The sequence below is a fragment of the Linepithema humile genome, chromosome 7, assembly GCF_040581485.1.
Source record: "Linepithema humile isolate Giens D197 chromosome 7, Lhum_UNIL_v1.0, whole genome shotgun sequence".
Lineage (NCBI taxonomy): Eukaryota > Metazoa > Arthropoda > Insecta > Hymenoptera > Formicidae > Linepithema > Linepithema humile.
This window is the reverse complement of record NC_090134.1, coordinates 11,027,501-11,044,739: the sequence shown is the minus strand read 5'-3', so window position 1 is coordinate 11,044,739 and position 17,239 is coordinate 11,027,501. Positions and strand designations below refer to the sequence as shown.

Below are 17,239 nucleotides of genomic sequence, written 5' to 3'. Positions count from 1 at the left end.
CGACGCTGTCTTGTATTGCTTGAGTTATAGCGTTTTCGATTATACAGGATTTGAACGACCCAGGGTTGGTTAATGACGTCATTGCAACCTCTCCACCAATGAAAGACTTGCATTTATAGTAAAATAGTGATTGATCAACCCTGGGTCGTTCAAATCCTGTATAATCGAAAACGCTATTAAATTCATTGAATTTGTTGAGTTTATTGAGCAAATTTTATTGTAATAGAAAAATGTCAACTGCAAATTAGTCTATGAAAGAAACAAATAATGTTGGTATGTATGTTGGTATAACTCTTTAATAAATTAATAATAATATAATTAATAATAATAATAAATGACATTTTTCTATTACAATAAAATTTGCTCAATAAATTCAATGAATTTAACTCAAGCAGTACAAGGCAGCGTCGAGTTGTCATGAATCATAAAAGTTCTAGATGGTTATGTCTATCTCATTTTTCGGCCCTAGTAAAACTAACTCGAACTTGAATTATCGTAAACACCCACAGCCATGGTTGGAGCATGCAACGCGAACAAACCTTTTGTTTATTACCGATCGATTGTCATCGAGATGATTGGCGTTTGACAGCTTTACTTTGGTAGCTGTTTGACAGCTTGTTTCTTTATTATTATACAAAAAGCAGCAGAAAAATGGCAAACGGTACGCACTTGTATGGCCTAGATAAAATTAAAAATTTGCAGTTTAATAAAAAAATTAATTACGGATTTAATTTATTGCAGAAAAGTTATGTAACAAATATTGTAAATTAAAATCAATTTTGACAATAAAAAACGAAAAAGTGATAAAATAAATAAATACACACTAATAATAAATGTATTTTAAAAAGAAATAAATTAAAATGTGTACTTTACGTATATCTTTAGAAAATATATTTATTTCTGATGCACATTTCTCTCAGTTTTGATTTATCAAGAATTATGAAAAGAAATAAAAATAAATATTTATATTTAAGATAAAAATTTATAATTGTGAAATAATAAACAATATTAAAAATAAAAGTATTTATTTTATTTAGTTTCTTAAATTGAAATAAATGTTACTTTATTTGTTTATTGTGAGATCTATTTGTGTTGTGTGTTGTCAGTTATTTGCTTTTTTATATTTCATATTTTTTACAATTGTTTGCATTTTTATATTTTTCTTTGTGTTAAAAGTTACGCTCATTTTGTTTAAAGTGAAAAAGGGTTCTTTTATTGTCAGATCTGCTTCGTATTACTAATTCCGCAGCTTTTGTCGGGTGATTATGGCGTATCGTTTGACATGCAATATGGCAACCATGGACACGGTCGCCTCGGCAACTGGCATCAATTCTATAAACACAGATACGCATTGTGTCATGGGTCGCATATAAAAAAGTTCGAATCGGATCCCATCTGTCCGATGTGTAAAGATGTGAATGCACCGCGGTGGCCCGCATTTCTTTCCGTATTTTCTTCGCCTGAATCGTTTTTTCTCGTATGAAAGTTTCTCGTCCTAGAACCGTGTCTTCGACAACTTTTAAGTTCGGTCGTCGTCGCCGTTGTTATTGTCGATGATGTCAGGAAAGAAGGCTGCCGAGAAAATCTCCGAGATTGACGCGCACATCAGCAAACAATACGACATCATACGACGCCTCGGTAAAGGGGTAATGTTATCTCCCTTTTAGTTTTCTTGTCTCTGGAGATATTCTTCTAAATTTTTTACGCATCTTCGAGAATTTCTTTTGACAAGCGGTTGCTAATTTTATATTTTTTTTGCCAGCAAAACATGCAGATTGATATAAAATGTACTTATATAAATTATATATAATCTTGACCATGTCGGAAGCTACATTACATTTCATTTAGATGTTATATTGCGTTATTTTTTAATATGCAAATTGCAGAGAGATATTACGAATTTTACAAAAAGTAGAAAGTAAAACAAATACGTCTCTGTTTTACCTTATTTTTCGTAAAATTTGTTTTTTTTGGCTGCGTGGCTTGAAAAATCTTTTCAAATCGACCATCCGTAGTGTATTAGCATATGTACTTTACTTACAGAAAAGGACTTTTCATTCTACACAGCCAAAAAAAAGTTAAGTGTATTTGAAAAAAATAGGTAAAACAGACCACTTTAGGATCCCCTTAAGTTGGAAAGTGTGTATTTTGATGTAATTTTCGAATTAATAGTAAAAGCAATATATAATTTGATGTCTGTCTTTTTATTGAAATTTTAGATATTAGTACAAAATTTTACATATCAGTATTTTTTCTTATTACATCAAAATATTTTTATTAATTATATATAATTACGTATATATATATATAATATTATATAATTATCTATAATTTCTTTATGTAATTTTTTATGAATTAATTTATTTTTATTTATTAATCTATTTTTGTATGTATTGATTTTTTAAAATATTTTTACATTATTATTTAAAAAAAATATTAATATGTACATGGGTGGCAAACAACAAGAAAAAATTCCATCAAAGTTTTGAAATTTTCAAGGATCAGTAATCATCATGACTACCTTATTAGGAAAGGTAAAGTTGGAGACAATCGATGTTGTTAAAAGCCGTCTCCGTCGCAACGATAACAAACGTATCATGGTATCGCAAACCGATTTTTATTATCTGCTTATATATCGACCAACGTAATTTAAATCTAATGGTATAGATTACACAAGATAGTCTCGGTTATATCGTAATAACGCAAATGAGGACGATGCAATGTTTATTAAGTTCATATCGAGCTCATACTCGTATTTTGAGGAATAATCATTATTTGATAAACAAATAATTTTGATTATTACAATAAAATATGAAACATATGAGAGGATGAAAAATATGTTTACCAGAGAAAAAATGATATAATTGGTCAGATGTAAATATATATAATTAGTTATGAAAAGATCTGATAACATATGTAATTTTATATCAAAAATGCAAGGGTTACTTTAAAGTGCTGTAACTTTGCGAAAAAAATCGCAGTAACTTGTTTTTTTTTTTAATTAAAGAGGAAGGTTCAAGCTTTACACCATTGCAAACGGCATCCAAAAAAGAAATTTTAGCAAGTCCGTGCATTTCGTCAAACTTTGCAATTTTTAATATGACAAACATGCCTCAGATTTAAGGGATTACAGTAGTAGGGGTTCATGAAACTTAAAATCGAGTTATATCTTAAGTATCTTAAAGTAGAGATTTCAGGCTTTAAATTAAAAAAAAATCATGTTTCTATGATGATTTTTCGCGGAATTATCGTCACAGTCAAAGTTGGCCAATTTTTGTCCCAAATTTTTCTATGCCATAATTTTTTTGAGCAGTGTATTTACATCTGACCATATTATACCATTTTTTCTCGGGTATCAAGAATAATTATGTATTATATGAGGTTGACAACAAAGTTCTTTCTTACTCAGGCTGTAGATCAAACGGCCTACTGAAAGGGAAAGAATTTTCTTGCCAATTTAATATTTATACGCTTTAATATGCATTTCACTGCATGCAAATAACATGTTACAAATGTTATTTCCTATAAAATACTTATTAAGGAAATCTTCTACTAGAATATACAGGCAAAAAAATTTCTTATTTTTTTTTATAAATTTTCTGTGATAATAATAATATTTAATTATTTTACACAGGCGTATGGAATAGTATGGAAGGCGATCGAGAAGAAAAGGAAGGATATCATTGCGGTGAAAAAAATCTTTGATGCCTTCAGAAATCAGACAGATGCGCAACGTACGTTCCGCGAGATTATGTTTCTACTGTCGTTTGCCAATCACGAGAACATCATAAAACTCATCGGACTGCACAAGGCGGACAACGATCGGGACATTTATCTCGTTTTCGAGTACATGGGTGAGTTTTACCCGGTTCGAAGAAGAATTCACATACGAAGGTCATATCACATGCGCCGATTCTCAGACTTTTGGCCTGAAACATGTTTCGGCCCGTTTCTCCAGAAACCGATCTTCACAACATCATTAAGCGGGGCAACATCCTCAAGGACATCCACAAGGTCTTCATCATATACCAACTTTTTAAGGCAATCAAGTACATACACTCGGGCAATGTTATCCACAGAGATTTGAAGGTAATGTTGGGTCTTACAATCCAATGATGTAAAAAGTTTTTTTATTTCTTTTAAAATTATCTGAATTCTGAAAAAAGAAATGTAGAAATTTTATATTTCATAAACTTAAATTTTATGTAAATTTTTTAACGAGTTGTAAAAAGCGTAAGCAGTATAACTCTACTTCGCTTTTTTATTTATCCTAAATTTCGGAATTCTGAAGAGAAACGTCTTTAGAAAATTTCTAATTTTGCCTCATGTAATTTTAATTTTATGCAAATTTTTTAATGAATTATACATAAGATACTCCTTTCATATTTTTGAAATGTTCAGAAAAGAGTAGCTCGCATCTCTCATAAAATATTTTCTTCTTGTACTTGTATTTTTTTGTCGAGTTTTTATTTTGTTGTGTTACCACAGAGAAATAAACCGTCTCATTGTGTCGAGTTTGCACTATCCTTTTATTGCAGCCATCCAACGTACTCCTGAATGCGCAATGCCATTGCAAGATCGCAGATTTCGGACTGGCGCGCTCGGTAACGCAAATCGGTGAGGGCGATGGTGAGACTGGAAGTGATCCAACCTTGACGGATTACGTCGCAACCCGGTGGTATCGCGCACCAGAGATTCTCATAGCTTCAAAGAGGTAAACGTTTATTTAGCTTACACATTTTCCTTGACGTATTTATTTTCTGACGACTTTATGATCTTTTGAATTTGACATCTACAAATGTTAAAATCTTAAAACTGAGATATTTTTGTTTATTCTTGAAATATTTGTTTTTTTTTCACACATGTAAGAACTTTTAAAATATTTGTTTATCAGTAATACATTGTTATACAAAAATTCGTGTACGTTAGTTTCTATTTAACTAACTGCAATTACCTTGCATTTTGTCATTATCATTCCAAAAGGATTAATTTAAATTAAAAAATTCTAAGCTAACAAGATGTGAGAATATGTATATATGTATATACACATATATATTCAAAGTAATGATGAATATATTTACAACTATGTATAGAGGGCTTAGCTTACAGAGTTTTCAATCTAGTTGGTCTTAACGCATGCAGTTTAAGCTTATGAGTATGCTATTAAGCTTCAGGTATTACCGAAAGTTCTCAACTAAGAAATTGATCTTGGTATATCATTTAAAATACTTCAAGGGATAATAAGGTAATGTATAGTTGAGTTCGGCTCGGGGTGTGTTGAAAAGAAAACCACTTGCATTATTTTCAAAATTTTCCTACAAAAAGTTCTTATGCTCTGTAAGAACGTCATGATACTATTAATTTAAGTACAAATAAATTTATTTATAATAAAAAATTTGCGGTTTAGTTCAACATTATTACAATATATATTTCAGTGTGTTTCTTTCACATTTTTATATTACAAACACGAAGACATGTTATTTTCTAGAATCTACGAAATTCGGATCATTGCGAGAATCGGAGTTTATGTATTATATAAATGTTTGTAGATACACAAAAGGAATAGATATGTGGTCCTTAGGCTGTATTCTCGGCGAAATGCTACTCGGAAAGCCACTCTTTCCCGGTTCGTCGACAATAAACCAAGTCGAAAGAATTATGGCGACCCTGCCACCACCGACAGACGAAGGTAATCTTTCTCGAAACTGTTTCGATAATAAAAAGTAAAGAGAAAAAAAAAGAAAAATTATCGGAAGCTTTCCCACTAATCTTTCAGATTTATTATCTGTTAGTGCTGGTTACGGAACTAATTTATTGGAAAAGACACCCACTGGACCCAAACAGATTCTAAAAGATCTGCTACCAAATGTGTCGGAGAAAGCATTGGATCTGATTAGCAATTTAATAGTTTTTAATCCCACGCAACGACTTACCGCTATCAAAGCGTTGGAGCATCCATACGTCGCCGAGTGAGTGTATTTGTCATAATTTAAAGAAACAAAAACTTATTCTGCAAAATTAAATTTGTAATCTTCAAAGCATGAATGTTTGCAATCTATTATTTATATACGCGCATCCATAAACCATAAATCATCATCTTGATGTACAAAATTTCAAATAGGCTTTTATATCGTAATAAAAATTTAAAGGAACGTATTATTCTGCCTCATGCCCCGCGCGCGCACGTTTGATTCGTATTTATTATTTTTCTCGACAATTTATAACGTGAAGCTGGTAGCTCATACAGTCAACGAGAAATCCTTTATTAGAGAATCATATTTGTGGCAGTCACATACTGCACATATCGATTTCCAATATCGCGAGGTGGCAAAAAGTTGAAGTGACGAGTTTCCAACGAGTTGGAAACGCATCTCTTTCTTCCAACCTTCCTCTACGGACACTTATAAGAAAGAATTTCGCTGATCTCGAAATAAGTCGAGCTTTTTTCCACAAAAAGTCCGCGTTTTATATGCCAGTCTACATCGTAATGTGGATCGTTATTTTTCTTTGTTTTTTTTAACGCAGAGAAAAACTTACGCGAAATCTCTATGAAACAGTCCTTTATAATTGAGATAAGTTAACGTGTGATATAGGTAGCTCTTTGACGGCAATTTAATTAGACTACCCTTTTTTTCGGCAGCTTTCACCGAAGGGGAAATGAACCGGAGAGAAGTTCCAGCGTCGTGCCGTTGTTGAGTGATGATGTGCAGCTTTCCGTCGATGAATACAGAAATAAACTTTACGCGATGATAGACGAAAAGCATCGAAAGCATAAAAACATGTAAGCACATTTATGTGAGAACAGCCAGCAATTGTTGTTTCACACACGAGATGGTGTTACATTATTAAAGTACGCTCTTAATGGCTTTTTTTACGCATTATGTAACCTAGACCGGTGAATAATAGCAATTTTAACGAAATTCAGAATACATCAAAGAATTTAACTTTCGGACTGTCCGTATTAAAACCTTCTTTGTCTCTTGTTACAGTTAATACTGAGCCAGAGGCTCGCTCCCTAACTTCGTTTTAAAACGCAATGAATATTTAGAGTGTAGTTATCATGCAATATATCTGCATATTTCGTATACTAACTATTTTTGTCGCGCCGATAACGTTTTGTAGGTCAAAATCTAGACTGCGGCGATTATCCGAAAACATTAGAAAGGAAACTAGTAAAAATAATCCAGTGATCGGCCAAGGAGACGCGACTGTAGGTAAGAAAAATGCATTAAATGTATAAAATTTTTCTATTTTCTGTAATTTTGTTAGATTTAATCTCTGATATTTTCCGCGATCTTTTATTTCCAGCATACCCATCATTGTCAAGTAGGAAGGCAGTCAGATCGTCTCAAAGCGATAATAGTGCGCGCGTTACAAAAACTCGGGGAATGAACGTTTCCATAGAAGCGCCGGTACAGGAAAATCTCTGGCACAATGGTAAGGATTTCGCATTAATGATGTTTCCTCATTCGAAACCTGAAGCTTCGTTCAAAATAACCATTTATCTCAGGCCGCGCATAATCCAACTTCAAATGAGTTCGCTTACAATAGTAATGCAATCCAGATTTTCTTATCCTAAATGCCTACGTGATTTGAAAGCTTTGTTAAAGCAAGTGGTATTTTTCCGAGCGAGACCTGGAAAACAGATTGCTCTGATTCTCATTTACCATCGCGAGGATTATGTCGTCTGCCCCTACGTAATCTCGCCAATTACACTATCAACCCACACATGGCTATTCTGTGAATTTTTTCTCGACGCGAAAAGATGCTTTTCAAACTTTTTTCTTCCAAAATATATGTGTATGTATATATATAATACATACACACTGTGTGTGGGAGTATATGTGTGTAAAATAAAAAAAAATATATATAGGAATTACGAACACTTTAGTAAAAAGTTAAATAAAACCAAAAAGAAGAACGTAATAAAAAGAATTTTTTAACATTAGTTATTGTTATAATCTTTAATTTAATAAAATCAACTTTGATAAAATTTCAAAATAAAATTAACTTTTAAATAAAAAACAAAACACTTAGTGTTCGCGATTTCCTCACTGGGGGTAATCACGAACATAGAAGGGTAATTATGAATTAAGACTTATCTCTGCAAAAATCACATAAATAACCTTTAGAAATACTCTTGTCACCGTTACACTTTTTATGTGCCCATAAATTACAACCATAGCACATGATCTAGTACTTAGGTGGATTCTCATATTTTTTTATACAATGTTTATTTCATGTACGGATGTTTATAAAATTATAATACTAGTCTTTGCTGGTCATTCGTGTGGTTTTATTAAAATTATGTGGTAATTTATTTATGCGAATCTGAATGCAATTTTTCGAACAGTTTTTATTGTAAGTCCATAAAACAACTTGCTACATTTTACAATATAGTCTTCTAATTCGTTTTCTTGTTCAACGGATAATACATGTTTTCCTCTACCTTTTGATTGAGGAATTACAGCTTTTTTCATGAGGTTAAATATTGTTGTTTTAAAGATTGAATAGAAACAAGCAGCTTTCTCTAATGTTAATCTTTTGTTCTTCACATCATCAATAGTTCTTATCAAGTTCTCCGAAGTATACTTTGTTTCTGTTTTACGTTTATACGTTCGTGGTATCTATAAAAATAAATTTTATAGATGCCTATACTTATTCATCAATTTTGGGGTAATTGCAAACATTCGGAATTACCTGTTCAAAATCGATCGGCATTGCCCCAAAAAGGAGAGTAAACTATTTTTTTTCAGATAAAGTAAATTTGATCATCTTTAAATTAACTTTAAACTTCTTTTCTAGATACGCACTAACCTACAAACTATATATACATATACAGGGTGTCCCGAGATTATTCATCGGTCGTGCAAACGTGATATACAAATATACGATATAGTGCAATGGGATAAAGTGAGATTTCGTTATATCGGGCCGTGTGTTACGCGTTATACAGGGTGTCTGGCAATAATCACCCCACCGGTCATATACAGGTAGAGAAGGTCAAACCGAGTAGAAAAGTCCTTTACCATTTTTTTATTTTCGTAATAAGTACTGTAAGTGCTGTGTAATAAGTACTGTGAGTAATTAAGGAAAAAAGATCGGCGAATCCGCGCGAGTAAAGCGCGCGCGGCGAGAAGGACGTGATTGACCTCCTCTACCTGTATATGACCGTTGGGGCAATTATTGCCAGATACCCTGTATATGGGGCCCCTTCAACATGCGATGTCCCTGAACGCGCAAAATTGCGACTATGTGATTGGTAAACTTCGAACCTTTCCCGTTCAAAATTTACAACAGCCTCGACATTTTGGCATTTGGATTTTCGTCTTAGAATAATCTCAGGAGTCTGCCATTAACGGCTGATACAGTAAGTCTGGGACACCCTGTATATATTTATATATCTATTTATATTGCCTTGTCAAAGCGATAAATTAACAAATATTTATCACTGCCCGACTGGTCTTGGCATTATACAATAAAAAAACGGGAGACAATATCTCAGAGCGGATTTTGCCGCTTGTAGTAAACAACTCTCCGCGCGCCTAGCGATTATGATTGCTGGGCGATTGTATCTCGCCGCGCGCTTGCATTCGGTGGTAGGCTGGGCGGATATGCGCTTATTCGACGATATTTAGTAATTAATAACTCGTTAACTGTTACGAAAATTGCAAAATAGTACAAGACTTTTCGATTCAGTTTAATGCGTTCTATCTGCACGCGAGCGCTTTGTCAAAATTTTAGGAACACCCTGTATACAGGGTGTTTTATAATGTCCGTGCCAACGCTCGTGTGCGGGTAGAATGCGGTAAACTGAATAGAAAAGTCCTTTACCGTTTTGCAATTTTCGCAATAATAATTGAGATATTAATTAAAAAAGATTAACGAATAATCACTGGTCTAGCTGCGCGCGACGCGCGATTATTCATCCATCCTTTTTAATTAATATCTCAATTATTATTGCAAAAATTACAAAACGGTAAAGAACTTTTCTATTCAGTTTACTGCACTCTACTCGCATACAAATGTTGGCACGGATATTATAAAACACCCTTATACATATACAGAATGTGTTAAAAGTTCCGAGACGATTAAATATTTCAAAAACTAAGCATTTTAGAAAAAAATGTTTCAGAGAAAAGTTGTAGGGTATCGAATTATCCATCATGTGGTGATATTGGTATGATCTTGAACGACCTTGGAAATATCACATCAAAGTCACAGTAATAATTTTAAACGGAAATCCCTATTTTTTATTGTAAATTCTTGCAGCCAACGTCGAACGCGCGCGCACGCATACACATAGGGGGGGGGGGGGAGAGGGGGAGAGAGTGAGTGAGAGTGTGAGAGAGAGAGGGGGAGAGGGGAAGAAAGTGAGTGAGAGTGTGAGAGAGAGAGGGGGAGAGTGAAAGTGTGTGTGTGTGTGTGTGTGTGTGTGTGTGTGTGTGTGTGTGTGTGTGTGTGTGTGTGTGTGTGTGTGTGTGTGTGTGTGTGTGTGTGTGTGTGTGTGAGAGAGAGAGAGAGAGAGAGAGAGAGAGAGAGAGAGAGAGAGAGAGAGAGAGAGAGAGAGAGAGAGAGAGAGAGAGAGAGAGAGAGAGAGAGAGAGAGAGAGAGTTCTATTTTAAATGACGACTTTAAATATCTCTTAAACAATGCATTTTAAAGAAAAATGTTTCATATAAAAGTTGGAAGGTTTAAAGGGGGCCAATAAATGATCTTATTAGAGTTTGTGTCCGGGGTTTATGTTGGGCTCAGTAGGGTCCAAATCAATTTTTTTAAATGGAGACCTCCATTTTTTACTACAGATTTGGATTTTATGCTTCAAAATGAAACAATTTTGTTCTTAGTCATTTTTTGTTAAATTCTCTCCAAGAGGCCCAAAACGTTTGAAATTATTATTATGTAATTTATTACGAAACGTTGTTTTTTGGGTATACAATCTTAAAAATGATAGATTCTAGATAAAATTATGTAGTTTAAGGTTTGGAGGTGGCGATCTGATGGTTAGATTGAATGTTGGGTCGAAGTCCCAAGTTAGGCCTAATAAGGTCCAAGTAGATTTTTTAAATAAAATCCACCAATTTCTTATTGCTGATTCAGGTTTCACGTCTTTAATTCAAACAGTTTTGTGTTTTTGAAAGATTGATTAGATTTTGGTTCCTAATTATTAGCAGAATCGTAACGCGAATTAATCCTTATTGGGCCTAACTGCCTCGAGCAATTAGTGTTTCGAATAATAGCTGTTAAACAAATGATATTTGTTGCAAATAAATACGATGATTATTATTGGCATGCCTGTAGCATTGAAAATCGAACTCGTCAAAACTGCATTGGTCCCGATACAAATTTCATTTCCCCGTTTGTTTGCGATCGATCGACAGTCAGGAATGTGGCGACGCAGTATGCCTGTAACTTGACGAATGGTGATTTTGGAAGCATACCTCTGGCGGCGGCTAAAAGCTGTTTCTACCTTGATCAACAGCACCATTCGCAGTTGTCAAAGTCCCAACGTTCCATACAATTGGATCAGATGATGATGGTGAGCGTGACATTGGTTTGCCCCGTTTATTTCGTGTTTTTTTTTCCCCTTTTCACCCACTGTGTTTGCTTATTTTCGCACGCCGTCGCCTTTTCGCGACAGTTCACATTATGCGAGGAAAGTAAATGTTGAATTCTGTTATTGCAGGCTATATGTCGCGTGAGATTTGCATTTAGTAGGTATTGTAAAAATCGCTCATTTGTGCGTCATCCGGCAAGTTGCATGCTTTAGTTAATTACCGCGCTTTGGCACATATTTTTCACTCTGCTATGGAGAAAATTAAAAATTCCGCGCAATTAGCGATGCGGAATAATAATATATTATCCTAATATAAAAATAATATAAAAATAAATAGACCAAACAATAACAATAAAATAAATTTGATAAAATTAATTTATAGGAACAAAGTAACTTTGAGAAAATTAATTTACAATTTTCACGTTACAAATTTCACGTATCAAGCCATTCTGTTACACCTAGTAAAAATATTTAACGCGAGAAACGTTAAGACAAAAATATCTCTGTATCTTGTAATGACACATTATTACTGTAGGATTAAATGCAACGATTAGCTTTCGTCCAAGCATGTGGAAAAGAAGGTGACGATGTGCAGTTTGTTATATTTATTTCTATGTCGCGTAAAACAGACTATACGTAGATGTATTGCATATCTTATGCTGAGATACTCTTCCACAGTAGTAGCTGGAAAATTTATGATACATTATCTAGCAAAATTATCTACAAAATAAGCAGTAACCACTTTTACTGCTATATGACAGATATTTATTGTTTTTAAAATTCTTTGATTGACATTATTTGTCTGGTTACCTTACGTTTGATTACTATACAAGGTGTCCCATTTTAATCTATCACCCTTTTTATTTTCGCAAGATAAAATCGAATAAAAAATATGTTTAGACAAAAGTTGTTTGGTATTAAGGAGATCATTTGATAGTGACCTTTATTTGACCTTGGATCAAGGTTAGAAGTTATTCCAAAGTTAACTTTATTTTTCTAAATCTATTTTTTATTATGTTTTTTATTTCCTTGAAGAAACACAAACACTTTTTGTTACTTTCAATTTTTTACCAAAACCCTTGGTTTTTGAGATATTTTATTTCAAAGTTTCAAAGTTTCAAAACTGCTAAAACCACATATTTGCTTTAGAGCTTATCAAAGCTCTAAAGCTTCTAAAATCATCGAAAGTTTTTGTTTTCTGTTCTAGATAAGAACTTGTAAAAACCTAATACAATGTCAAACCTATCACAATCTATCTTAATCTAACTCTAACCTCAGATTAGGTATTACCCGAGTCGAAATTTTTAGCCTAGATTAAACCTACAAGTTTTGTCGAATTTGGAGAACCAATGTAAGCTTTAATTCAATATATAGATATAACATTACATTGGCTATTGCCCTCCTTTGATACTAAAAATTGTTACTTATTGCCGTTTTTTCCATGTGGAAGCTCAAAAGAGTACCTACTGAGAACCTCTAAAAAGGCTCCAGGTTCTATAAATATGTATTTCTAGAAAATAAATATTCAAAATTACTTAATAATCTATTATCTCATATACTCTACTTGCATTTAATGTATGGATCTTGATTTCAATAAACAATATATTAATTATTATAATTTGTTTAACTGTAAATAGGCTACTATAAGCAAATATATAAATAATATTCACTTATCTCTTACATATCTATCTGCAGTTAAGTAAATTACATAATTAATGTATTGCGCTTATTGAAATTAAGATATGCATTAAATACAAATAAAGTAAATGTGGTAATAGAATATTAAATAATTTCGAATTATAGGTCAAATATGTAATAAAATATTAAATAAAATTTTGAATTTTAATTGTTTTTTGTTTATTCGAATAAATTTTTAGTTATTTATAATACTAAATATAATACTGAGTTGCACTTAATTTTTTAAAATATTTTTTACTATTCATTTGTTATTATTTATTTTATATTATAACATTTATTATATTAATCTGAAATAATAGAAATTGAACTCAATTATAGATTAAATATTAATATTTTTATTGCTAGAAATTTCGATAAGATTTGGAGATTCAAAAGAGGTAGGAGTTGTAAGAACGAAAGTAGGAATTGTATATTTAACATCAATAAAAATAAGGGTTTTCTAGGACAACAAGATTAAAGAAAGGCCAAAAGAAGACATAACACTTTCAAGATAGAACTTGTAGGTCAAGGAACATTATTAGAGGCACAAATAACCATGTATGAGGTTTATAGTAGGTTTTAAATTTTGACTCGGGTACCGTCGGCATTAGCATTACCCAATGTGCACCGCGGAGAAGTCCACTATCGGAATTTGCACATCATTTGGCCCTGAAAAGGGCGAATAATTTTGATTTGCATTTTTGGAAATAGTGTGTGCATGCGTGTGCGTGCGTGTGCGTGTGTGTGTGCTTATTATAATAAGTGTTAAAAAACAAGTCCATTTCCTTCATGCATAAAAGTAATCGTCGACAAACACTTTCATGCACTTTTTCAAGAATATCTGATGTTATGCTCCTAAAAGCTTCACGAATCTCACGTTCTTTCATATTCTCTACAGTAGTTGGTTCAGTTGCATAAACTTTTTCTTTTACATACCCTCATAAAAAAATCAAGTAGAGTCAGATCAGGGGATCTTGAAAGCCATTTATGTGTCTAACTACCTATACCGATTCCTCGGTTTGAAAATTGATTGTTGTAACAGTTTCGCACGAATTGCGACCTGTGGGCAGGTGCTCCATCTTGTTGAAACCACATTCGAAATCATGTATAAAGATCAACATTTTCTAAAAGAATGGTCAATTTGTTTTGAATAAAATTCAAATAATTATGTCTATTTAGGTGCTCAGAAAAAAAATATGGTCCAATGACTTGATTGCCAATTATACCTGCCCACACAAACGTTAATAGATCACTGTCTTTGAAATTCCTAATTTCTTTGCCGATGTGGATTCACGCCTGAACAATAATGACAGTTATATCGATTAACACTTCCTCAATTATTAAATATGGCTTTATCAGAAAAAAGCAGGTATGAGAAAAAAAAACGGATCTTGCCTTATTTAATTTTCGGTCCAATTACAAAAATTCTCACGCCGAATGAAATCTCTCCTTGCTAATGCTTGTGTTAAGTTGATATGATAAGGATGAAATTTATTAATTTTTAAAATACGATTAGCCGTCGACTTTGGAATACTATGATATCACTAAATCTTTCTGATAGAAATGTACAGATCCACTGCAACAGCACGTAAAGTTACAAATGTTTTTAGTTTATTCAAACCAGTTTTGCGATGTTTTCTCTCCAAATTCCTTCTTTGTGCTTTGTTAATTAGTTGTTTAATTGTAACTTGGGTTGAATGTCGTCTATTAGGATATGTATGAGCGTACAGTCTTTCTGCATCTTTAAACTTGTTCCTACAAGCACCTACAATACTTATCATATCAACAATTTCAGATGGCGAATAATCTGTCATATTCTAAAATTGCTCAGAAAAATTTTTTCAATGTGGAAAAAAATGCTACTACTTCGAAAGAAGATCGGTTTAATTAGAAGAACAATTGTTCAGACACTCCGAGAAAGCAAAGTGACAAGGCTCTACAAACAAAGAATTTCAAAGAAGAATTTGCTAATCGAACACGCAAAGCGGCATTATCCAAATCATAAGAGTCGCATTGTGAAAGTAAAAGAACGATCAGAAATTGATTATTTGAACAGTTTTGCACGAATTACAACCTGTGAACAGATGCTCCTGATACTCATTTCAGATACACGATTTGGGAATCTCTGAAGATAGATTGTGGTAGATTTGACATTGTATTAGGTTTTAACAAGTTCTTAGAATAGAAAAACAAAAACTTTTAGTGATTTTAGAAGCTTTAGAACTTTGAAGTATACAAACTTTGAATATAAGGTTTTAGCAGCTTTAATGCTTTGAAATAAAATATTTCAAAAAATAAGGGTTTTAAATAGTAAAAAATTGAAAATAACAAAAAGTGTTTGTTTTTTTTTCAAGGAATTATAAAACATAAAAAATGGAGGTTTTGATTTAGGAAAATAAAGTTGACCTTGAAATTACCTTCTGACATTGATCTAAGGTCAAATAAAGATTATCATCAAATGATCTCCTTAACACCAAACCACTTTTGTCTGAACATATATTTGATTCGACTTTACCCTGCAAAAATAAAAAGGGTGATAGATTACAATAGGACACCTTGTATAAATTTATTTTGTGTATTTAATGAATTAATTTGATTAATTAATTATTTATTTATATTTTGAATTGTAAAATAATATACAATTGTCTTTATATTGTATTTGATCATACTTTACGGCAGTGCTCGGAATTAGTCTGAACATTTCAGCCGATTTCCGTGGTATACGCCTCCTTTCCTCTCTTTACCGCGCGCGCCGCAGCCGCTAGGGCCAGCGCCGCCGAGCGTTAGGAGCGGCACTATCTGATTAGGTTCTGTGAGTAGGTTCTTCTCCCTATTTATTAAAATTTTAAAAAATTTATTAAAATTTATTAAAAATAAATTTTTATTTTTAAATTTATTAAGTGGAAATATTTCAATAGATTTCTACGTCACCCATGAGGTACTAATACTGACACGTTTTTCAAAAAGTGGTTTCTATCTACATTATTGCATCAATTGTTCATTTTCATAAAAGGTCAAGAAAATCTAATTAAGAAAATCTCTTTTATATATTTTTTTTTTTAAATTAAGAATTTATTTTTATCTTTAGTGGAATAGGTCTACGGGGGAAACTACTTTTAAAAAAACGCGTCAGCATTAGTATCTTATGGGTGACGTGGAAATCTATTGAAATATTTCCACTTAATAAATTTAAAAATAAAAAATTTATTTTTAATAAATTTTAATACATTTTTTTAAATTTTAATAAATAGGGAGAAGAACCCACTCATAATCAGATAGTGTCCTAACGCTCGACGGCGCTGACCCTAGCGGCTGCGGCGCGCGCGGTAAGGAGAGGAAAGGAGGCGTATACCACGGAAATCGGCTGAAATGTTCAGACTAATTCCGAGCACTGCTTTACGGCATAGAAATGATTACTTTTACGGATTATATCCAGAGAAGAAACGAATCGAAAGAACGTTTAATATCATCGATGGCATACAAACGCGCGAACTAGGAGTTTGTATGGCAAATACACGCTATTTATCCGAGAATATTTTATGCTATTTGCTCGCTCGCTTTCGCGCACTTTTATAATGGACAAACCCACTAATTACCATACATGACAGAGCATCACGCGCATACGTGTATCGTGATTGCGATTTCATTGCACCTAATGTTTATCCTCAATAAACGTTCCAATTTTCAGCACGGCACCGGCAAATCGAACCAATTAGCGACGTCGGTACCTCGCATTAAACTGCGGAGAGCTTGCAGACAGCAACCAGCTCTCATTCAAGCGTCAAGACCTTTCGCCTCGGCGTCCGCCAACTGTGGATGTCGTGACAACGATCATCAGTTTAGAATAATGCCGGTAACGAAGTCGATCAGAATCAGCGATAATTCGCAGTGCATTAAACAGATGCCCGGTAATGTCAAGAAACATTTCGTTAGGACAATCAACGACGGAATCAGCAATCCGGAATCGCCGTATGTCGATCATCAGCAAGCTATTCGCAACTATTT

At 33.0% G+C, this 17,239-nt stretch overlaps 1 protein-coding gene across 4 annotated transcripts in view; it reads left to right on the top strand.

Moving 5' to 3' along the window:
• The first annotated feature begins 1,329 nt into the window (after positions 1-1,329).
• Erk7 (Extracellularly regulated kinase 7) overlaps positions 1,330-17,239 on the top strand; it is a 16,528-nt gene continuing 618 nt past the window's right edge. The window contains exons 1-12 of one of the 4 annotated variants that reach the window (XM_067359546.1): positions 1,330-1,646; positions 3,635-3,854; positions 3,959-4,089; positions 4,539-4,714; positions 5,550-5,689; positions 5,777-5,969; positions 6,641-6,781; positions 7,123-7,214; positions 7,309-7,437; positions 11,382-11,539; positions 16,923-17,087; positions 17,168-17,239. The exon at positions 17,168-17,239 is cut by the window's right edge and continues 208 nt beyond it. In XM_067359546.1, the coding sequence (XP_067215647.1) occupies positions 1,554-1,646; positions 3,635-3,854; positions 3,959-4,089; positions 4,539-4,714; positions 5,550-5,689; positions 5,777-5,969; positions 6,641-6,781; positions 7,123-7,214; positions 7,309-7,437; positions 11,382-11,539; positions 16,923-17,087; positions 17,168-17,239 (1,710 nt within the window). In that variant the 5' untranslated portion in view covers positions 1,330-1,553. Of the gene's footprint in view, positions 1,647-3,634; positions 3,855-3,920; positions 4,090-4,538; positions 4,715-5,549; positions 5,690-5,776; positions 5,970-6,640; positions 6,782-7,122; positions 7,215-7,308; positions 7,438-11,381; positions 11,540-16,922 lie in introns of those variants that run through there. The other 3 variants (XM_067359544.1, XM_012370399.2, XM_067359545.1) reach the window with 3 other exon arrangements.